The sequence below is a fragment of the Sarcophilus harrisii genome, chromosome 1 (assembly GCF_902635505.1).
Source record: "Sarcophilus harrisii chromosome 1, mSarHar1.11, whole genome shotgun sequence".
Taxonomy (NCBI): Eukaryota; Metazoa; Chordata; class Mammalia; order Dasyuromorphia; family Dasyuridae; genus Sarcophilus; species Sarcophilus harrisii.
Genome location: NC_045426.1, coordinates 345,756,639 through 345,780,986, shown reverse-complemented (window position 1 = coordinate 345,780,986; position 24,348 = coordinate 345,756,639). Strand labels below are relative to the sequence as shown.

General features: G+C 39.0%; 1 protein-coding gene across 11 annotated transcripts in view; it reads right to left on the bottom strand.

Moving 5' to 3' along the window:
- The window catches only part of TSC2 (TSC complex subunit 2), a 59,945-nt gene that overhangs the window by 15,881 nt on the left and 19,716 nt on the right, over nt 1-24,348 (bottom strand). For 3 of the 11 annotated variants that reach the window (XM_031945837.1, XM_031945843.1, XM_031945838.1), the window contains exons 13-28: nt 24,118-24,221; nt 23,454-23,571; nt 22,048-22,203; nt 21,629-21,745; nt 12,511-12,633; nt 11,532-11,638; nt 10,773-10,926; nt 9,275-9,397; nt 8,030-8,164; nt 7,558-7,747; nt 6,800-6,893; nt 6,445-6,547; nt 5,888-5,982; nt 4,208-4,339; nt 1,985-2,149; nt 1,003-1,152 (exon numbers count right to left, since the gene is read on the bottom strand). In XM_031945837.1, coding sequence (XP_031801697.1) covers nt 1,003-1,152; nt 1,985-2,149; nt 4,208-4,339; nt 5,888-5,982; nt 6,445-6,547; nt 6,800-6,893; nt 7,558-7,747; nt 8,030-8,164; nt 9,275-9,397; nt 10,773-10,926; nt 11,532-11,638; nt 12,511-12,633; nt 21,629-21,745; nt 22,048-22,203; nt 23,454-23,571; nt 24,118-24,221 — 2,066 coding nt within the window. The remainder of the gene's footprint in view (nt 1-1,002; nt 1,153-1,984; nt 2,150-4,207; nt 4,340-5,887; nt 5,983-6,444; nt 6,548-6,799; nt 6,894-7,557; nt 7,748-8,029; nt 8,165-9,274; nt 9,398-10,772; nt 10,927-11,531; nt 11,639-12,510; nt 12,634-21,628; nt 21,746-22,047; nt 22,204-23,453; nt 23,572-24,117; nt 24,222-24,348) is intronic. The other 8 variants (XM_031945840.1, XM_031945839.1, XM_031945841.1 and 5 more) reach the window with 8 other exon arrangements.

The following is a 24,348-nucleotide window of genomic DNA, read 5'->3' as shown; positions in this document are numbered from 1 at the left end:
AGAAGCCACTGGAGTGGACTAAACAAGAAGAGACAGAGACAGAGAGACAAACAGAGACTATGTGAGAGACAGACAGACAAAAAGAGAGAGAGGGAAAGAGAGAGATGAGAAAGAGAGAGAGAGAGAGAGAGAGAGAGAGAGAGAGAGAGAGAGAGAGAGAATGTGCATGTGGGTGAATATGTGAGTGAGACAGACATAGGAACCTGGGCTTTAGGATCCCTTTAGTAGCTGAATGAAGGAGAATGGGCTGGAGTGGGAGAGACTTGGGGTAAGCAGATCCACCAGTAGGCTAGTGTGATAATCTAGGCATGGGGTGAAATCGACAGGCCTTGGCAACAGATTGGATATTGGGGGAAAGGGTAGTGACAGAGAGCGAGGAGGTGAGGTTGACACTTAGTTAGGTTGCAAGTTTAGGTGACTTTTCCTCCACAGCATAGGGAAGTCTTCCCCCAAGAGGGAAGAGCTTGGGAGGAAAGATAATGTTTTGTATGTACTGAATTGAGTCACTTAATTTAAAATATCTAAGAAGTAGATGGAGTTGCTTGGCTAGAGGTCAAAAGAGAGATTAAAGATAGACAAAAAAAGATCCAAGAATCATCTGCAAAGAGATAGCAGTTTAACTCCATGAGAGCTGATGAAATCATCAGGTAAAATGGTATAGAAAGAAAAGAGAAGTTCCAAGAGAGAGCCTGGGGGAATACCCAAAGCATATATACCAGCATATATGACCTAGGTGAAGATTCAGCAAAGGAGGTTGAGAACGAACAGGGAGACAAGCAGAAGAACCAGGAGAGAGCAGTACTATTAAAACCTAAAGAGAAGAGAAAGCAATATCAAAAGGCCATTAAGAGGTCAAGAAGGATAAGAAAAAGATAATTAGATATGATGATTTAAGAAATCATTGTTAACTTTGGAGAGAACAGTTCAGTTGAATTATGAGGTCAGAAACTAGATTGCCAAGAGTTAAGAAGGTGAAAGAAAAAATGGTGCTTTTCAAGTTACCTTGCTTCAGTATTCTGAAGCTCCCCAGAATCCAGGCCTAGCAGGGACCTGGTCCCAGTCCCAACACTTGTTGTTACAGTGATTAGCTTGTTTCCAACCAACCAGGTTTTGGTTCTCCCTCCAGCAAGAAGAAATTCTCCCACAGGAGATCTGTAAAGACAAAAACCCAGAGGGTATGGAAGAATATTTCTTAAAATCTTTCAGAGAGAAGCTCAGATTTGGTATTTTGGGGCTAACAGAAAAATAGCCCACTCCATAAATATTTGTTGGTTATATCATAAATAGAATCAAGGGATTATAGTTTAGCTATGTGTAGGTCTTTGAAATCGCTCCCAATTCTGAGGTTCATAAGGGCTTGTTTCAGCCAGGGTTGAGCCTACAACTACTACAATTCTCGGTGACACCTGAGCAAAGTCATCTAGGTAATGCCACAGGGACAAGCTTATAAGCACTCTGCTCTGAAAAACATTTATTGAAAAATGTATTGAGGTGAAAGTTTGAATAATCAATTAAGCAAAAACAATGACATGTATTCCTGTCTCTGATTTCTCACAGGGAAGTGGGGGGTAAAGGCTGGAGTAGTGTTGCACAGCTAGATTTAGTTTTTACTCTGAAGGCAAATTATTTATTTATTTATTTTTTAATAATTTTTTTGTTGACAGTACATATGCCTGGGTAATTTTTTACAACATTATCCCTTGCACTCACTTCTGTTCCGACTTTTCCTTTCCTTCCCTCCACTCTCTCCCCTAGATGGCAAGCAGTCTTATACATGTTAAATATATTCTAGTATATCCTAGATACAATATATGTGTGCAGAACTGAACAGTTCTCTTGTTGCACAGGAAGAATTGGATTCAAAAGGTAAAAATAATCCGGGAAGAAAAACAAAAATGCAAACAGTTCACACTCATTTCCCCGTGTTCTGAAGGCAAATAATTTAAATCCTGACTTCTGCCAAAGACTATTTGTTGGTTCCTACCTTTTGGGTACAGCTGTGAAATTGGAAAAGACATATCTGGCCATCATATCCAAGCAAGTTTCTGTGAGTTCCAGGTGAAGGTTTTTTAGGTTATCATCAGCCTGAGCCATTGAATTCTCATCTGCAGAGCCCAAACTAGAGCTAGTGATGGACGTCTGTATCCTGCTGAAAAGGAGAACCACGGAAACTAAGTCAGGAGGGCAAGGGCACACCATGACACACTGCCTGCCACCTGGCTTAAAGCTGTAATGCATGCATGGACTTGGGTGGGGGGAGGGCCCTCTGGCCAAGCCCATAAAGAGCCAAACCACAGGGCACTTTCTCTGATTGGCCCCATTTTTGCAAGTTAGCACCGACTGCATCATCCCAGAGAGTAAAGGAGAAGGCTGATTTTGGAGCGCCCAGGGACCCAAGCTGGATGACAGACTTTAGGAGAGATGTGAGGCAGGGTGTCAAATCTCAGTGAAGCACATTGTTAAAGTTTGATGATTGTTTTAATTGCAGAAAGAGGTTTAGTCATGCACAAGAATCAGGACTCTGGAGTACATTCATTAACAAAAGATTGCATTCTGCACACAAAACCAGTGTTTGATTGACATAAGCAATCCTGCCTTCACCATGCCAGTGTTGAAGACACTGACACAGATCAGGCTACAGGCAGCACCCATTCACATTCAGACTTAGTTCCTATACAGGGGCCTATTCCCTCAGAAGTGAAACAGTGTCTTATTTGACTCAAATATCCATGACTCAAAAACCAGTTTTTAAGGTTTTGACTATCAGAAAGGAAAATCCCAAGGTCCTTAAAACATACCCTGCAATCAGAAAAAGAATTTCTTAGAAAAGAAATGAAAATGCAAAGTAGGTCACTGGACATGTTTCATTTCAACCACTTCATGCTCTTTTGCAGCACAGTGGAAAGAATATTGATCCTTGGGAGTCAGAAGAAGTGGGTTTGGATCTCATTTAAACACGGATTACCTTGTGGTTCTAGACAGGCCCCTTCATCTCTCTGAGCCTCAATTTCCTTTTCTGTAAACTGAGGCTAATGCTACTTGTACTGCCTTCCTCACAAGGGTTTTATGAGGGAAATGCATGGTAAATCTTAAGATGCTATAGAAATGCGACTTATTGCTTTTACTTGTAGGGAGGTGGGAGGAGAGAAGGCACACTTAAGCCACACCAAGGTCTCATTCAGATGGAATGGGCTGGGGGGAGGCGGTGGGACAACAGTGGCAAGGGAGAGAAAGAGAATATAAGACATCCTAACCATTTGTAATAGAGGTTCCAATCCCAGGTCAAGGTAGTAGGCATTCCTGCAACTCTGAAGAGACATTTTCCAGAGGAGATAGAGGGGGCGGCTCTGCTCTTATTGTACAAATCCAGGCACTTTCTATTATGAAAATCCTTTGGAGAAAATTTTCTGGACACCCTACTTGCTAATCTCCCTCTGAGTGAGAGTTTTTAGCCATGTCTCTGACACAGAAAGACAATGGCGGGGAAAGAACAAGCCTGGATAAAGCCCAAGTACAGAAAATGTTAGTCATTTTGACTTCTCCCAAAGATGTGCATATGCGCACGCATACACACGCACACATACACACATGCACACACATGCACAGCTAAGACAACACCACTACTATTTCCTGCTAGGCGATATATAATGTAGACCTTTTTTAAAACAAGATTCAGAGGACCTGACATTGAGGGCAAAGGGCAAAGGGCAAAGAATCAAGAGAACCCCCACCTCATTGGACAAGCTCTCCATTAATTGAAAATACTAAATGATAATTCTCCCTCTGGGGAAATCCACTTTGGAGAAGCTTCTGCCCAGACCCCTGGCTCTCTCAAAGGGAAAGCTTTTCAGCTTCCGCTTCCCTGGGATCCTTCCCAAGGATCCTGCCCCTGTGCCCAGCTCATTTTATAAATGTTTGTAACAGAATGCAACCTTTTTATCCTTCACTGTCAGGCTCTCTTCTGCAAAAGGAGGGGGGCATTCTTGCTGGTAAAGCCCCAATGGCCTATAGCCTAGACCACGCCCAACCACGCACTCTAAGCAACCCTTCTGGACCCTCCAGAACTAGTTCCAGGAATCCTCAAGTCTCTACCTTCTACAAAGACATGCAAGAAGCCCCCATGCACCACTCCCCCCACCCAGCCGCAACACTTTGCAATGGCCAAGCTCCAGAGTGTGCGCCCCCCTCCCTATGAAAGCACCACTACCTGCGAACCACATGTTCAGACACACTGATGCTGCGGGACCGGAAGGCATCAACTGCAGAGCTCTCTTTGAATTCCTTCACGGGAGGAGAGTTATTCAAGCCTTGCTTGGGGGGTTTGGCTATCCTTAAACTACTAGGTGAGGAAGCACCAAGCCCCAAAGAATGATGATTGCACAGCTCACAGGAAGGGAAGGAACCATTGGAGGAATGAAGTTGAAAGGTCACAGTTCACAGGGTCAAGATGGGGATATCCCCGAGGGTGAGGCCAACAAAACAAAGAAACGTGCCAAAAGGAAAGTTATTGCAAAAAAAGGGAAAAATACAAAGGCATAAAATACATTTTGTAACATGACCAAGAAAACACAAAAGATTGAACACATGGCATAAAAACAAATGACGTTAGTACAAATTAAACAGGCATGGGTCAGAATGAGCGATGGAATACGACACTGCACTGACCAGGGGAACATTTTAAGACTCAGGACTGAACCTTGGAATCCGATAGGCTCTGAAGGTCCAGACTCCTTACCATGAAAAGGAGAAATGCTGACACCCTAATATAGGGACATATTGGAGGTGAAGGCTCATTAGGCCCAGATGGAACTTAGAGAAAAAAAAGAGACCAGCTCCTAGGCAGGGACCCAAGGTGACTGAAAATGAGCTACCTTGGCTGCCCATCGGGTCATACTGAGGCCCACTCCCCTCTCCAAGCTTCAAGGCTTCTGGAGAATTTTCCCAAGCTTACCCCAAAGTAACCTGGTCATACTTCAAAATGCAGTATTCCAACCCAAGGGCAAAAAAAAGCTTGGGGTAGAAAGGGGAGGTAGAGGGGAGGAGGAGGGGAATGTCAAATGAAATGCAAACAAGAACTAAAAGGACCGGCCGAAGCCTCTTTGCCAATCTGGACAGGGGGAGAAGAGCTTTGATGACAAAGGAGAGCATGTTCCCTAGTTAGAGGTGGAACAGACAATCAGGTCAGAGAGCGCCAGGGGAACTGGCCAGCTGGCCCCTTTCCAGACACATTCCAAGGCAGGACACAGCTCCACAGAAACCAAAGGGCTCAATCTAGACCTTCTTTGACTTGGGAAAAGGAAGGCAGTCCCCAGTCCCATAGCTCTTCCTTGCTCTGGGCCAGCTATATTACTGAGGAAGGGCAGGATGGCATTCTGCTTACGCTAACCTTGGCAAGTCAAACAGTCTCCACTGCCCCAACACTCAGGCAATGGAAGTCTTAGAGGAGAAGTCATCAGAGTGACCTTTAATGGGGCCCCTTTATGATGTGCCTTAGGCAGTGTCATCTAAGCTTTAGAAAAGCAGAGGTGGTATGTTAGCTCAAATTGTGGGCCTTTAAATTTTGTGGCTCCATAAGGTCTGCAAGGACACAATAATATACAAGGCATCCCATATCAGCACATGTTCCTGAGTACTGCACCAGCCATCTTCTCAGAAGCTTCAGTGTCTCACACACAGGAGATTGCTTTCAGTCAAACACTTTCTGCATCTCTATATACAATGCAGGCAACTTACATTATGACTCTATTTTCAGGCTACTAAACACACAACGAGACGCAAAGTCACCCCTCTGGTCCTCTCAATCTACACAGAGGATAAGACCAGATCACGCAACAGCCTCCCCTCCTCCTCCTAACCACATATGTTCCCCTGAGAGAGACTCTTTTACCTTTTGGGCCTCTCATTAAGGCTTGTACTCCGAGCTCTGAAGCTATCCTTTTCAGGGGTGTCATCAAAAGACAGAAGAACATTGGAGCGTAAACCCTATTAAATGAGAGAAGAACTTTCACACCTGAGGAACTGTTCATTAATAAGGACTGCTCCTCTCAAGCAGCTATATAGCTCGATCCATGTCTCTATTTTCAGTCATTAACTGAAATTTTAAAATACACTTGTAGGCTGTGAACTCTATAATGAAGGCAACTTAGCCTGATAGACCAGATTAATTAAAACACACTCAATGACACTCCAGCCCCTCAGTGCAAAGAAGGGGAATGTAGGCCCCAAGAAGCTGAGCACTAGAGAAAACCATCAAAATACCTCAATCTAGTTCAGTGGAATTATGATTCCATCCATGCCCATAGGCCTTGGAACACCCACTCTTCTCAAGTACCACTCTCCCATCTCTAGCAATCTCTTAATTATACTCTTCAGGCTGTTCAGGCATGGATAGACCATCCTGGTCCTCAGGGCCCCACATACCTGGGGACTGGGAAATAGCCATACCTTGGTGATGTAGGGAACAAAGTCTTTTCGAAAGGGCAAGCGACATCTGATGAACCACATGGCTATAACATGATGAGCCAGACATACAATATATTGATTGAATCTAAAATAAGAGGAAGGAAAGGAAAGAACTGGAGGTTATTCTTAGCAACCAAAAATAAAAAGTATTTAGAGCTTCCAACAGCAAACTAGAAATATAAAGGTTATAACCAGTCCCTTAAAGGCATAAGCAGTAAGTGAGCAAATTTTGGCAAATCATTTGTTCCAATATCAAGGTGGGTCTTCCATCTGTATATACTGTGATATGCTATTTTGAAAGGAAAAACCTCGGACGCAAGCACAGCAAGTAACTTACTTAGAAGGGTTTGTGTATGGCAGGGAGATGGCAAACACACTTGCATACTGCTCAGCAGCAAAATTCCTGTAGAGATGAGGCAATCTGGCTAAAGCTGAAACATGACAGGAGAAAAAAGGGGTCAGGAAATTTGGGTCTTGATTTATCAAATGAGAATCACAAGCCCTGGCTGGCTGGAAGCTGCTGGTAATGGGAGGATGTGTGGGGACATACATACAAATAGCATGTACTGACGCATACACACATTTACAAACTGCACACACATCTGCACACTTGTGCCCTCTCAAGCCAGTCTTCAAAAGCCACCAAAGTACTCTAGGCCAAGGAAGTTCAAAGTATTCCAAAGTCATCCAACAAACATTTAAAAAGCATCAAGTAGAACATAGAGAGCTCTGTGCTAGAAAAGACCTCAAGTTAGAGAAATTTTCCCTGCCCTCATAAGGCTTATAGTCTGGCAGGGAAACAATGCACAAATGCAGATTATTTTAACACACAATTGTCTATAATCAATATATCAGAAAAGCATAAAATACTATGTGAAGTCTAAGTGGGAAAGGCTGTTCTAGTTCAAGAGAGAACAGGTAGGAATTAGAGACACACAACAGATAATCTTAAAAATTCTAAGGTCAAGTATACCATCTGATACCAAGCCCACAACACACCTAAAAAGGCTTCTTTGGATCACAATTCTAATGAATGCAAGACTAAAGACAGCATTGGGAACATGTTCATTCAATCTTGTTACTTAGGCCACTTACTGGAAAGGAATTCCAAGAGCGGGATAGCCATGTTGGCTGTTGCAGAAATGTGGGTGAGCTTTACAATCAGGACTGGCAATGCTTTGATGATGACATCTGGCATTTCTACACTGCACACTGACAGTGCCACAACACATTGATTAGCACACCGGTAAATGAGGCCATGCTCCAGGCAATACACCATCTCCCGCTGAAAGGACATTGAAGAGTTATTGATTTGAAACACAAAAAGGGAGGACACAATGACTTCACCTTTCTAAAAATTCTTGATTTTAACAGTTTCAGGCTCTACAAGAGGATGGCTAGGAGGTCCATCTGAAGCAAAGGCAGCATTTTCTAGCACCTAATGGGAACAAGTGGGGGGATAGGTGGCAGAGGGAAGAATTTTGGGGATTCATTTAATCTAAGTTGTCATTCAAGGGACTCTGATATTAAACCACTTCTCTCCTGCAAACTCCCTTCCGTTTTGTACCTGTTTAGTTTTATCCAGATAATTATGGTAAGAAATCAATGCTGTCAGCACTGGAACCACTGCCAAGTGTAAGTCTGTTCGAGAGAAGCCATCAGGAGTGCCACAGAGTCGCTCAGGAGTCTTTTTATCTGAAAGCTAACAGAAGACATGTGCTGGTTAGTGCACCCCAATCGTGCCAAAAGACCAATGGCACAGATTTCAGGCGTGGATAAGTGAGGAGGGGAGAGCAGCTGTATTTTAAGGCATGAGAAGAATCAGAACCCTAGGATAAAGTTTTTTCTCGCCAACAGCTACAATGTTCCCAATACTGTCAGGCTCCAGCAAGGCACAAACTCCCTTTAAGGGATGGAAGAAGATGTCAGGTATAGCATATGTTCTACCAAACTGCTAAAATCAACCCAGAAGCAAAGAGAGCTTGAAAAAGAAAGCTGCAAATTTGCTTTCAAACAATCCTTCAATCTCTCTGTAAGACAGATCAATTGGGAGTCAAGTGAGGCTTAAGCTTCTGACTCATGGTTCTAGAACTGGAAGAGAAATCTAAGGTCATCTAATCCAGTGCTTATCGGAAGCTTGAATTTCCTCTATGACACAACTTGGAAAGTATCACCTCCTTAAAGATTTCTAGGAATAGGCCACTCACTAACTCCAAAGACAATCCGTTTTATTTTTTAACAGCTCTAATTGTTAGTAAGTTTTTCTCAAAGCCTAAACCTGTTTATCTGTAGCATCCCCTTGACAATTCTTGTGTTGGCCTGTGGGGCCAAGAGGGGAAAAAAATCTAATCGTCTTTCACGTGACAGTCCTACAAATACTTGGGAGACAGGGACCATGGTTCTTTTTCCTCAACAACAGCTATACATATCTCTAGGCTAAATATGCTGATTTCTTCCATTGATCCTTGTACAATACACATTCAAGTCCAACTGATCTGATAAACACAATTATCTCACCCTTAGAAAAGAAGGCATAAACCCATAATATCTTCTTTAGGATCAGAGCACCAGGTTATTCTGACTGCCTGTGAAGGTACTTGATGAACAAGGTTCAAAGCAAACAGGAGCCTTATTAATGAAAAAAGGCTCTGGTCTGGTTCACTGTCTGCTGCTGCCTGCCTTCTAGAGTTCAGATTCTCCCTGCTGAAGAGAGAAAGTCATCTACATCAACCTGCCCCCCTCCAATACAGACCTTTTTTTCCATCAGGGGACACTAAAAAAGCTTATAGATATCTGAAATGGGAAACATTACCATTGAGCAGAGAGCAGAGGAGAGCTGATCTACATTGCAAGAAGAAGTGAAAATGAGAACTTTATATCGGAGGGACTCAGGCAGCTTACTAAGAACCAGTTTCAATACTTTCCAGTCAGTCTCCTAGGAAAGAGAGAGGAAGAGTCAGTTAATGCTGGATTTATAAAATCTCTGCAAAGATGTAACATATATCATCAAGTCAGGTTCCATTTAAAGGCCTAAACTTAAAAAACCACCCACACTGCTCTTTCCTGGTCCCACTGTGAGTATGTCTGCTGAAATTAAGGCTTCTACTCTCCGTCTTTGTGATCCTATGCAATGATATGCTACTGAAAGAAAGAAAAGGCTTCCTGAAAAGTACCTTCACATCCAAAGCAGGCTTCAGAAGAAAAGATGGGACCATGTGGGAGAAACCAGGCTATTAACAAAAAGCTCCTTATTCAATTAGTGAAAAGCCTTTTCTGATTTCCACCTACTCTGCCTGCACTTAATATTCCTGCCTCTACCTAGGTGGAAAATAAGTAAGGCTCCCCTTGCATGGCGGTGATGCCAAGTGAGACCCTAGGCCCTTAAGCCCTTTGCTCCTTGGACACATACCACTCTCTCTCCAGCCCTCCTTCCTCCCCTAATCCACAATGGGGCACTAAACCTGATTTTTTCCCAGGTACTGCATTGGCAGCAGTATCAATCAAGAACAAGTAAAAGCTCGTTTTTGAGCAGGAGATAAGTTCATAACAACAACAAAAATAATAATAACCACAAACAGATTACATTTATAAAGTGTCCACATTGTGCCAGGGCTTGTGCCTTATCTCATTTGATCTTCACAACAACTCTGAAAGATATTTTTTACAACTTTAAAAATTGTTTATATATTTACAGATTTTTACATCTATTTATACTTGATTTATTTATTTTTTGTATGCATTTTACAGATGAAAAAAACTGAGGCAGGCAGAGATGATACAAATCCTTCTGACTTCACTCCCAGTGCTATATCCCCTGCACGACTTAACAATGTACCTACTATATGTCTTGTAGGACCAAGGCCACTCTGCATTCATCAGAAACAGCAAAGTAATTAGAAACTAGTATCTGGTAAAATTTTATTATGATACTTTCCCTAACCATCATTACTTCTAAACAACTTTTTCTAAAGATGTACAGCTTTTCCCCATGCATGTGAATTCAGCAGCAAATCTGTCATAAGGAATCACAGATTCCAGTCACAATGGTTGGGCTTTGGAATATCACAGATGTCTTGGGAAAACTCTTCAGTAATGTCAAGTCAGTCAGTTCTGTACAGTTTAATCCTATACAGTTAACAGCCAAGAAAGAACTCTGAAGACAACACATCCAGGTTACTTTCAACCACAAGGGAGCTATCTTAAGGGTACTAGTCCTATTTTTAACAGTCCAAATTATGGACACACTTACTCTCAATTGCTTCTTTAATTAAGAAAAGCTAAGTTCAAAGGTAAAAGGAACAATTGCTTACCTGCTTCAAACACTGCAGTAGCACCCCAAAGAACCGAGAATAGGGCAAATAGCCCAAGCGGACAGATGCACCTTGTGCAGCAATGCTGGCAGGCCCCGTGGGTGGAGACAGAGTACCACCACTGGCCTTCTTCTCAGAGCCTCTCTCAGGTTCTCTAAGGGAGAGCCAGAGCAAACAGAAGAGGAAACAGAAACACACAAGCTCACTAAATAACAAAGATGCTATGGCCTCCTTCCTGGCCACTCACCCTGGAGGACTCCTGTCAGTAATCTTACAGGAATAAATGCAACTCCCTCAGATGGCTACTGCTAGTATAAAATTTATATTACTCAGGGCTTCTTAAACTTCTTCCACTTGAAACCCCCTTTAGCCCAAGAAATTTTTACACAACCCAGAGCACACAAGTATATAAAATAGATAAACAAATCAAACATTTACAGATAATAAATCATAATTTCATAACACTCAAATCAGCCCACATTCAGTTACAAGACCCCATATGGGCTCGCAACCTAGTTTGGCATAATTATCACCAGTGCTAGCTATCCATCTAACAAAAGGAGAGAAAGACTGGAAGATTCAGAGCCTTAACCTTATAGCTACCTTGAAGGGCCATCATTTCAAGAATTTAATCCCTCAGCATAGGACATCTACTATACCCATATGTACCTTACAGAGCAAAGCATTAATCTAGTCACCAATTTGGGAAGACAGATAAATGTAGCATTTGAGGGAAAGGCAACAAGTTGAGAAACATACATGTTGTCACAGAGGCAATAGGGGCTAAATCTCACAACACCATCTTTATTGGGAAGGCCAAGACGATGGAGTGAATCAGCTCGGAGCAGTAGCAAGAAGTCAAAGGCCTGGAAAAGAACAGATTGACAATTCAGATAAAACCAATATTCCAAAACACAAGAGCAAAAGGGGTCATATTCTACCTAGTTCCAGGCTCAATGGACACATCTCAAAGTACAAACCACACATGGAAGGCACACAAGTGCTTGGCTCAAGCAATGAAGGAACTTCCTCTCCAGATGACAGAAGGCAATTCCAGCCAGAAAGGAGAGTTATCATATTCTGTTACTAGTCAGTAGACCCCCTGTCTCTCAGCAACAGAGGATTCAAGGGGTCCTTTCTCAAAGCAGGCTGGCAGTTTCTATCATGCTAACCAGTACTTCCAGACATGCCAGCACCCATCACAGGGAGGGATGCTTCATGACCAGAGAAACTTTGAAAGCCTTTGATTATAGTTTCCTTTCCTACCCTCCCTCGACTGACAGAGCCTCAGCAATGACCTACTAAAAAATAAAAACCAGCCATTACAAGCTAAGGACTGCACACCCCAGAGATCTCCTCTCCTCCAGACTCACTCTCTCTACCACAACGAGAATCAGCTGCCAGGTGCAACAGATACACCAGAAACATTCCCATGAAGGGGAATATCAGGCTGATGAAGAATATGCTCTGCAATCACCATCTATATGTAGTTTTAGTTATGGGATTGGAGATAGCAAACAGCAATTAGTAGGAAAGGCACATGGAGGAGAAAACCATTTGAAACTTTCCCCTACTCCACATTACAGGTCCTAAACGGACTTACATCTTTGAACACTCAACCATTTTTGTGGTTTGCTTCATTTGCTACAAAATTGGGTATCAGACATTTTCTAATTCATCTAAGGCTTTCAGTCCCCCATTAGGACTCCACTGCTAACTCCACGAGGTCAATTCATACCTTAAGCCTGATGCTGCTGGCTATTGGAAGCCTATACATGTGCTTATAATGCAGCTGAATGTGATTGACCAGCATCTCATACACTCTGGAGGCATGACTGGCCGGCAAGGTATAGAGTTTGGTCTGCAGAAGATTAATATAACAGTTAGTTAGTAGAACAGTAAAAAGAGTCATCTGTTTTCACCAAAAAGGAACCAGGGTAGAGCCCAAAAATATTCATTTGGGATGCCAATTTGTGGAAGCAATGACAGAAGAGAAATTACATTAGTGAAATTCTTTTTTTTTTTTCTGCCCATTATGCTGGTGGGACAAAGGATTCTTGAACCATTCATCTCTCTGGTCCCAGTCATCCTGTTACCACAAATCCATTCACTAGAACTTCAGGGCATCATGGGATACTTTAAATTTTCAAGAGAAACATAACAAATTAACATTTGTTTCTGTAGGAGACTCAGGCCTGAGGCAATGCATGATTTCAATATTAAGTTCCACTATATTCTTACGGGTTCTGTTCTCAAATGTCTGAGACATGTTTTTGTTTACTTGTACTTTCTGTTATGTAAGTAATTTCTCAAATTTTCTTGTTGACATATCTTTGTTGAATCTTGGTTTTCTTTTTGTTGGGTGCTATGATAAAAAAAATTTAAAAAAGCAAGTTCTGCACACACAAAACAATGCAGAATAAGAAATGAAGGTGGCAATGTCCAGTCTGATTCTCAGCTTTGAGAAGCTGTGCAGTGCCCAATAGGCATACATATTGCATTAGTACATAATTTTGATTTAAAAACAAAATAAAACAATTATTTTTTCTTTCAAATTATGTGTACTTTTTTCCAAATGGCTACTAAGTTGTTAGGATATAGTATTTGTTAAGTTGTTTGGACCTAATAAACAGAACTGTTAGGTAAAAAAAAAAATTACTTGGACATTAAGCCATCTTGAAATAAGAAAGTTTGAGAATCTCTATTAGAATCCGAGATATGATTCTGCTTTTGATGAGGAATAAAATATAGATATCTTCCAATTAAATTTTATGAATTATTAATTCATACCAAAAAGAATACATTCATTTCACAAATGTTATTAAGTACTTGCTATACATGTAGAATGTTGTGATAGTCTCTAGGGAAGATAAAAAAAAAGTTTAAGAAAATTCAAGAATCTCTGCACTAAAATCTGTGAAAATATGAGCCTACTTTTGCTGAGCAATAAAGTATGTCTGTCTTCCAGTTAAATTTCATGAACTATTAATTCATACCAAAAAGAATATATTCATTTTCACAAACATTATTAAGCACTTGTTATAATGTAGAAAGTTGTGATCTCTGGGGAAGATAAAAAATTTAGATAAGGCACAATTCCTGCCCCCACAGAGTTAATAACCACAAAATCTATAGATATACACAAACACTGTAACTGATACAAAAGTACATTTCCCCCAAGCCCTTAATTCTAAACTATCTCTTTCTTTCACTGCTCAACTCATAGGAAGAGTCTCTATTGGCTATTTCTACTCCCCCACCCTCACCCTATCCATTCACTTTTAAACCCTTCATAATCCATTTCCAACCCACCACTCTCAAAAACTACTCCCACAAAGCTCATAATTGCTACCTCCTCTGACCTTTGTGTAGTGTTCAACATTACTCATCTTTTTCTCACCTGGCTTCTGCAGCACCAATTTCTCATAATTTTCTTCCATCTGACTGTTCATTTTCTCATTTCTCTTGCTGAATCATCATCATCATTTCCTATCCCCTAAATATCCTCACACCCTTGTCTGTAGACCTCTTCCCTTATTTCTCTGCCCTCTTTTTCTCATTTGCTCCTATGGACTCAAGTATCCTCTTTCTACAGATTGCTTCCAGATTCATAGCTCCAGCTCTCATCTCTTTCCTGAATTTATGTCTCACAACCTGTCTCCAACTGCCTACTAGAAATCTTCACTTGAATATATTCTGCCAAAGCCTTAAATTTGACAACATACAAAACATACCTTCTGAGAAAACCTGCCCTTCTCCCAACTTCCATTTCTGTTAATGACACTACATTCTCTTAGTCATACAGACTTGAAACTTCTCAAGTTATCCTTCATTCTTCCTTCACTAGCCCCATCTGACATCCAAGTCATTGCCAAGTTTGCATTCTACTTCCACATTATTCTTCACAACCATCTGTTTCTCTCATATCCACTTTACTACTATTTTAAGGCCCTTATCACCTCTCATCTGAAGTAGTATAATAAACTTCTAATTGCTCTCATTGCCTTGAGTCTCTCCAGTCTCCACTATCCTAATTCATCCTTCCCATTACTGCCAAAATTAACTTCCTAAGGCATGGATTAGACCATGTCACTGTGCTGCTATAAAAAATCCTTTGTGGTTCCATATTGCCTCTAAGATAAAATACAAATTCTTTAACCTAGAATTTAAAAATCCTTCAAAATCTGACTCTAATCTACTCTGTTCAGATTTATTTCACATTCCTTCCCTTTAAATACCTACCCCTATACTATATACTCTAACCCTAATTAGTTGTTCCCTAATCTTAGCATTTCATCATCTATCTCTATGTATTACTAGAGGCTACATAATCTAGAATGCATTTTCTCTTCAATTCTCCCCTTCAGAAGCTTTAATTTCCTTCAAAGCTCAGTTCTGGTACCATCTCACTTGGGACTCCTTTACTGATCCCCTGCAACTGAAAGCATGCTCACTTTCTTCAATTTTTTTTTAGATACTCTGTCCTTTGACTCCTAACACTCCTTACTTTATACAACACCCATTTGTATGGCACAGTCTTTCTGTAGTAGCATGTTAGCTTCCTGAAGGCAAAGATGTGCATTTATTTCTGCATTTGTATCCCTAGCATAACACCTTTACCTGACAGAGCGAGCTTAATAGAAGTTTCCTGGGAGGAAAAAAAAAAATCTGAAACTGAATAAAAGTCTGGGGAAAGAAAGATCATTCTCATTTTAAAGAACCATAAAAAGCTTCCTAGAGGAAGCAGGTTACAGTTGAGTTGAGATGGATAGGAATTTAACAAGCTCCTTAAGTCATATCCATTCTGACAGTTGTGACACTCCCTAAAGGGAGGGATTGTAGAATTTCTCTTTCTATCTCTTGCTGATGGACTTTGTCAGTAATATACAGAAATGCTGATGATTGGTATGGTTTTATTTTATATCCTGCAACTTTGCTAAAGCTGTGAATTGTTTTGAGTAAGTTTTTGGATGATTTTCTAGGATTCTCTAAGTATATCATCTACAAAGAGTGATAGTTTTATCTCTTCATTGTCTATTCTATTTCCTTTAATTTCTTTTTCTTTTCTTATTGCTAAAGCCAACATTTCTAGTACAATATTGAATAATAGTGGTGATAATTAATGGGCATCCTTGTTTTACCCCTGATCTTACTGGGAATGCATCTAGCTTCTCTCCATTAGAAACAATGCTTGCTAGTGGTTTTTGATAGATAACTTTATTTTAAGGAAAGCTCCTTTTATCCCTACAGTCTCTAGTGTTTTTGATAGGAATGGGTGCTGTATTTTGTCAAAAACTTTTTCTCCATCTATTGAAATTATCTTATGATTTCTGCTGGTTTTGTTTTTGATATAGTGATTTAATAGTTTTCCTGATATTGAACTAGCCCTGCATCCCTGGCATAAATTTTACTTGGTCATAGTGTATTATCCTGCTGATAAGCTGCTGTAATCTCTTTGCTAATATTTCATTTAAAATTTTATATCAATATTAATTAGGGAGATTGGTCTATAATTTTCTTCATTTTAGCTCTTCTTGCTTTAGGTATCAATGCCATATTTGTGTCATAGAAGGAACTTGGCAGTACTCCTTCTTTATGTATTTTTCCAAACAGTTTACATAGTATTGGAATTAATTGTTCTTTAAATATTTGATAGAATTCACTTGTGAATCCATCTGGTCCTGGAGATTTTTTCTTTAGAGAGTTCATTAATGGCTTTTTCAATTTCTTTTTCAAAAATGGGATTATTTAAATAATTTATTTCTTCGTCTGTTAATCTGGACAATTTATATTTTTGTAAATATTCATCCATTTGGTTAGATTGTCACAGTTGTTGCCATAAGGAAAGACAAAATAGCTCCTAATTATTGCTTCAATTTCTTTTTCATTGGTGGTAAATTCATCCTTCACATTTTTGATGCTGGTGATTTTCTTTTTTCCTTTTTTCTAATCAAATTAACCAAAGGCTTATCTATGTTGTTGGTTTTTTCATAAAATCAACTCTCAGTTTTATCTATTAGTTCAATGGTTTTCTTAGTTCCAGTTTTAGTAATCTTTCCTTTGAGTTTCAGAATTTCTAATTTAGTATTGGGGTTTTTTAATTTGTTCTTTTTCTAGCATTTTTAATTGCATGCCCAATTCACTGATCTCTTTCTCTATTTTATTCATGTAGTTATTCAGAGTTATAAAATTTTCCCTAAGAACTGTGTTAACTGCATCCCATAAGTTTTGGTATGTTGTCTTATTGTCATTTTCTTGGATAAAATTATGGATTGTTTCTGTGAATTGTTGTTTGACCCACTCATTTTTTTTGGATTAGATTATTTGATTTCCAATTAGTTTTTAGTCTATCTTTCTCTGTTCCTTTATTGAATATATTTTTTTTTGCATTGTGATCTGAAAAGGAAGCATTTACTATTTCTGCCTTTCTGCATTTGATGAAGGTAGGATCATGATGGGAAGGGAATTCCAAACTTAAGGAAACATTATAAAATAAAAAGTCTTATTAGGAAAGAACAGTGTATATAGAGACAAATAGTTTGAAATATGGATAGAAAAACAATAACAAAAATCAAATAATATTTTAAGACTTACCCAGCCCCTTCTTCACAATAACTTGGGGAGATAGGTAGTGAGTAATGTCAAGAAAAACAACCTAGAGTGGTACTGTAAAGCACCAGCCCCAGAAATACAAGGATCTGAGTTCAAATCTGATCAGATACTTGATACTTACTAGTTGTATGACCCTGGGCACTAGTCATTTAACCCTGACTGCCTTACAAAAAGAAAAGAAATGTAATAGAGAGAGCTATCTGCACTCAGAGAGAGGACTGTGGGGAATGACTGTGGATCACAACACAGTATTTTCATTTTTTTTTTTTTTTTGGTTATTTTTTGCTTGCATTTTGTTTTCTTTCTCGTTTTTTCCTTTTTGATCTGCTTTTTCTTAAGCAGCATGATAATTGTGGAAATATGTATAGAAGAAATGGGAGGAAGGGAGGGAGAAAAAATTTGGGACACAAAGTTCTGCAAGGGTGAATATTGAAGACTATGCATATGTTTTGAAAATGAAAAGCTTTATTTGAAAAAAAAAAAAAAAGCAGTAGGGTAGCGAGGTAGCACAGTAGAGTACCAGCCCTGAAGTCAGGGTCATAAGGGTCAGACTCTAAAGTCAGAGTCAGAGACCTGAGTTCAAAACTGACTTAACACTTCCTAGCTGTGTGACCCTGGATGACCCCAATTGCCTCAGCAGAAAAAAAGAAAAAGAAAAGAAAAGAAAAAAAGAAAACAACCTGGAGAGACTTACGAACTTTGATCATGTGACAACCAATCATAATTCCACAGTGCCAGTGATGAAGCCTTCTTAAGATAATAGCCTCAATATGCAGAAGGACACAGCTATAGCTATATGGATACAGCTAATGTTTTGCTTGACTGTATATATTTATTAGCAGATTTTTTTGTTGTTGTTTTATTTTTTTCCCAGTAAGGGAAGAGATGGGAAGAAGAGAGGGTAAGGACATTTTTAAAAATTAAATAAGAGAACAGAAGAAAGGTAGACAAGGAGAAAAGCTTTGAAAATTACATGGTGAAATTATCATATACTGAAAAGAAAAGTAAATCCTCCATAAACAGAGATTCGCAATTTCATGTATCGCAATATCATGTATGATCATATATGATCCCTTCCTCTTCTTCTATAATGTATATGGAAATGCTCCCTTTAGTTAGTGTTTGTTAAGTTTTAAATTTTCTTTTAGAGAAAAAAAATATAGCTAGTAGACAGCACTCATAGAAAGTCTTGAATTCCAAACTAAAGCATTCAAACGTTTACTCCATATAAGTTAAGGAACCATTTAAAGGTATTAAGTAGATGAGTGAAATGGGCAGTTCATGGAAGCTCAATTATTCAAAGGTAAGAAGAAAAATAAACTGGTGGAGATAAAAAGTAGAGGTGGAGAACAGATGAAAAGGCTATTGTAACAAGTCTAACAGGCAATTATGAAAGCATGTAATAGTGAGAATAAAAGCAACATATCATGTTGAGGCAAAATCAAGAAGACTTGGTTAATTGGTTTTGAGGAAAAAAGAGAAATAAAATTCAAAAATAACACCAAAGTTTCAAATACAAAAGCTTGAGTGAATAGCAGTGTCTAGAAATTGTGAGGTCAGAGGCAGGAGTTTTAAAGAGAAAGCAGCTCAATTTTGGACATGTGGGGGTCTGGCATCATAAACATCTTGGACTCTTATGACCTGTGTACAAATTTTGCCTCCAAATTTATGAAGCTCTGTGATCATGGCACATCATTTAAACTCTACTCTATTCTTATCAGCTAATTTATCTGATTAGAGTATTTACCTCTTAAGGTTGTAATGAGGCTCAAATGAGGTCCACATAAAGCATTTTTGTAATCTTTTTATTTTTTATTTTTTGCTGAGGCAGTTGAGGTTAAGTGACTTGCCCAGGGTCACACAGCTAAGCAGTGTTAAGTGTCTGAGGCCAGATTTGAACTAAGGTCCTCCTGACTTCAGGGCAGGTGCTCTATCCACTGTGCCCTCTAGTTGCCCCTCATTTTTCATTAATCTTAACAACTTTCCATATTAGTTACTATTAATTGATGTTAGAAATGATGAAAACTAATCTTCAAAACATTGATCTTGAAATCCTTTCTGAACATGGAAGGACACAGTATGTTAAGAAGTAAATACTGCAGGCAGCTAGATGGCACATTGGATAGTGTTGGTCCTGGACTCAGAAGGACCAAAGTTCAAATCCAGCCTCAGACACTTAATACTTACTAGGTGTATGACATTGGGCAAAAGTCATTTAACCCCAATTGCCTCACTTTAAAAAAAAAAAAAAAAAGAAAGAATGAAAGAAAAAGAAGAAAATACTTGTCTTGTCTAATTCTTAGAAAATTGGTAATCTCTGAACAGTAACTTAGTATTAAGAGGACTACTCAGAAAATCAGAATAGCTTATTCTGTACTGTAGAACTGGAGAACAAGTGTTTGGTAGTCATTAAGAAGCTAAGTCATGGGCCACCTAGAGAATAACCTAAACAGTCACTGGAATATAGATAGAGAATTATAACAGAGAATTTTAACAGAACAGATACAGGCTTACTGAGATGCATTCACCTTCACAGACATCTTCAGAGGGAAGGTAATCACAGAGATTGAAATCCTGACTGGAGAAGTCAGATTCAAATCAGAAAACTTTTTCCAGAAAAGAATGGATGAAATTTCTAAAGCTCTCTTTCTAGAGCAAAGCTTCTTGCAGGTCACAACCCCTTGCGGGAGTCATGTAATTGAATGTGGGGATCACAAAAAATTCGGCAACAATAAAAAGTATCAAATATTCTACTAAGATTTAATTCTTTATGTAAAAATAAACAAGCACATCCATCTCATTAGTATACAAATGTGCTTTCATCTTTAATAAGTGGAAAAATTATGCATACCCTCCAAAATTATAGTAAACAAATTTAAGATGTATTATCAATATTGTGAATACATCCAGCCATTCTGGAGAGCAATTTGGAACTATGCTCAAAAAGCTATCAAACTGTGCATACCCTTTGACCCAGCAGTGTTACTACTGGGCTTATATCCCAAAGAGATTTTTAAAAAGGGAAAGGGACCTGTATGTGCAAGAATGTTCGTGGCAGCCTTCTTTGTAGTGGCCAGAAACTGGAACCTGAGTGGATGCCCATCAATTGGAAAATGGCTGAATAAATTGTGGTATATGAATATTATGGAATATTGTTGTTCTGTAAGAAATAACCAGCAGGATGATTTCAGAAAGACCTGGAGAGACTTACATGAACTGATGCTGAATGAAATGAGCAGGACCAGAAGATCATTATTTACTTCAACAACAAGACTATATCATGATCAATTCTGATGGACGTGGCCATCTTCAACAATGAGATGAATCAAATCAGTTCCAATAGAATAGTAATGAACTGAACCAGCTACACCCAGGAAAAGAACTCTGAGAGATGACTATGAACCACTACATAGAATTCCCAAAGCCTCTATTTTTGTCTGCCTGCATTTTGGATTTCCTTCACAAGCTAATTGTACACTACTTCAAAGTCTGACTCTTTTTATACAGCAAAATAACTGTTTGGACATGTATACATATATTGTATTTAACTTACACTTTAATGTAATGGGCTGAAGCTCGAGTTGATGCACTGAGGTCCCAAGCATATGAGGCTAAATAGTAATTGGACCATACTCTATTAATATATATGCTTGGAGAAAGAATGACTCCCACCCACTCTTTGTGCAAGTCCTGATGTGTTGTATAGGAAATGACGATTTGGGTGGGTGGAGGCAGAGGGGCAGGAAGAGAGGCAGAGAGAGACTGCTGGCTGGCGTCTTGTCGCAACTGCTCACATTGCTATCGTGATCCCCCCTCACTTCCAATCCCCCTTCACCTCCAATCCTTATTTACCTCCAGAGAATAAAAATCAAAGATTTTCCCTTAACCTGAATTCCTGACTCCAGCTGATTTTAAATACGCGGCCATCACACTTTAACATATTTAACATGTATTGGTCAACCTGCCATCTGGGGGAAGGGGTGGGGGGAAGGAGGGAAAAAGTTGGAACAAAAGGATTTGCAACTGTCAATGCTGAAAAATTACCTATACATATATTTGTAAATAAAAAGCTATAAGAAAAAAAAAGAAAAAAAAAAGATGTATTATCAAAAAATGTTTGATTCGTATACCAATTTTATATACCTAAATACCTCAGGCCATGTAAAAATGTTTCAGGGAAAAGGGAGTTTTTCTTGAAGTTTAAGAAGCTTAAAATTTAAGAAGCCTTGTTCTAAAGAACTCACCTGAAGGATAACCAGAAGACCAAGTACAGCAGTTTTCACATCTTCTAAGGAAGCTGAATATGAAGCTAAGTCCCGGTCTTCCAATTCAGGAGGAGGAGAAAGTGAACGTGCAATTACCTATTAAAAATATACATATTTTTAATACTGAACTCACAACTATTACTTCAGTATTTCTCAAACCTGTGCTCCTACTTATCAAGCAGATTAGATCAGTCTTCCCTTGTCCTTTAAAAAAAAAAGTTGGTTTCTCTCACTTCAATAAATGTTCAAGATTTTCATGTCAATTAAGACAGAGGCTTCAAAGGATGCATAGGCATATATGCATTCACTGCTTGGACTTGGAGCAATGTCTGTGTCAGAAGTTTGCCTCAGGCATAATTTGTGCCTAAGTAATATCTCCAATTTTGAGAAGATCCTACCTTTTCAATGATATCCAGCAAACTGTTAAAGTGATGAGTATGACAGCATTCTGCCAGGTCCACCAGCAGCTGAGTAGCTAGTTTTCGGACTTGGTGGTCTTTATCCTCAGGAATGTGAGCTAGTTGTGAGATGACTACCATGTTAATCAGTTCCTCCTATGACAAGAAAAAATATAGTTATAAGCAATGTCTACTACTGTGTGTGGCATTAGTTTATCAGATCTCATTTAGAAACATCATTTATTCAAGACTTTAAAAAGCTAAAAATCAACTTATAGAATCAGACAAATATTCCCAGTCTTTTCTTTGTAAAGAAAATCAGGATTTAAGAGAATGATGCCAAAAGACAGACAAAAAAAAAGAATGGTATTTACCCAAAGAGAATAACCTAAAGACCTACAAAGGGCACAACTTGCAAAGCCAGACGTGCCACCACTATTTCCCATGATACTCTTTACAAGCGCCCTGATATATCTACCAGATTTCATTAGAGGGCATGGGGAACAACTTTTTAATCACCAGACAGACGTGTGATGCAAAAGGAAGGATAAGCATCCAAACCTCCAGTTTAGATAGACCAAAAAAAGATTAAAACCGTCTACATCCTTCTTTTACCAGATTTCAAGAAGAAGACTTTTAAAGCAAATGTATTACAAAGTCTAAATTGTAAATCCCTATAAAGAAAAGCGTTAGTTATCACAAAGATACAGTAACTTTACAAGGGCAAGGACATCACCTAACCCGAGTATGCCTGAGTAGAATAAAACTGGAATCTGCAGAAAAGGGCCCTCAGTGGTTAGGGATAAACTTAATAATAATAGCTAACATTTATATAGTATCTACTATGTGGCAAACACAGTGCCAAGTGATTTACAAATACTATCTCTCATGATACTCAGAACAGCCCTGAAAAATTGGTGCTATTATTATCATCCCCGTTTTATAGATGATGAAACTGAGGCAGACAGGTAAAATGACTTGTCTGGGATCACATAGCTAGTAAGTATCTGAGGCAGGCCTGACTCCAGGCCCAGTGCTCTAACCACTATAGCACCAAGTTATCCTTGACATATTTTCTTTGGCCAAGCCTAGAAAAGATCGTAATTTAAAAAGGCCAAGTTCACCCATTGAATCCCAAGGATCACTAGTCATCTTGACTTATGTCTTATCACTGAACACTGATAATTCTAGAGGAGAAAATGAAGCTGGCAACAGTATGAGTTCTGCCTCACTTAAATCCAATTCACTCAAAAGTCAAGCCAACACCCCATGATATCATCAGTCTTCCTCAAGAATGAAGGACGAATCATAAGCAGCCTGCACTCAGCATGTTCTCATCCCCACGCACCGTCTCTGTTCTTACACCCTGTCCTGAGCTTCCCCAGGAACACTCATAAAATACACACCTCATAAAACTGGCTGTTAATGCTCAGAACAAAGGACAAAACATCCAGTACTTTAATGCGCACAGCACTGCGGGTCTCATTCCTGAAGGGAAAAGCAAGTGCAAAGGAATGAAGTTTACTGGAAGACAAAAACAACAGAGCAGATGTTCCCACCTTTCTCATACTCATATATAGCAGTATGTGTGAATATTCACATTCTACACCTCAAGAATTCCATAATATACTTGAGCATGAAAACACTGAAAAGGAGCCAGCAAAGTAAAGGCCTTGGTCAATTTTCAGATCATCCATATTAGAAAGGATTAAATTCTGATCATAATATTATGACTATATTCTACAGACAGATTTCCAACTGCTGAATTGGGAATCCAAATTTAACAGAAGAGAAATGTGTTCTGGCAGTTTTAAAAACATGATTATCTCTGAGTGTCTAAAATTAATGCAATAGTTTTGTAAATGAAATCTGACCACTTGAAAACCAAATCTTTATTTGTTAAAGAAAAAAAAAAAAGCTTCCTGTTAAAAATTCATAAAAACCATATTCAGCAGAAACATCTTGAGGCCAGGCATTTAAAATGAATGTTGTCATTCTCTATTTCTAAGATCTAAAATTCAGGGATTTAAATAGGTAAGTTCTGAAAACAACTGTGAAGATTTTACCTACCTGAAGAATCTCTCCATTAGTAACTGTAAATTATGAATCCAGCCATCCTTAGCAGGATGAATTGACTGAGCTCTATACGTTATTAAGTTTAAAAGGGAGGATTCCTGTCAAAAAGAAGGAAACTTATGTATTAACAAAATTGCTTCAACCATCAAAACTTTTTCCTCTTTTAGAAGCAGCTTTCAAATAAATATGTCCCCTTATTGCTGATCTGGACAATTACACAAATTT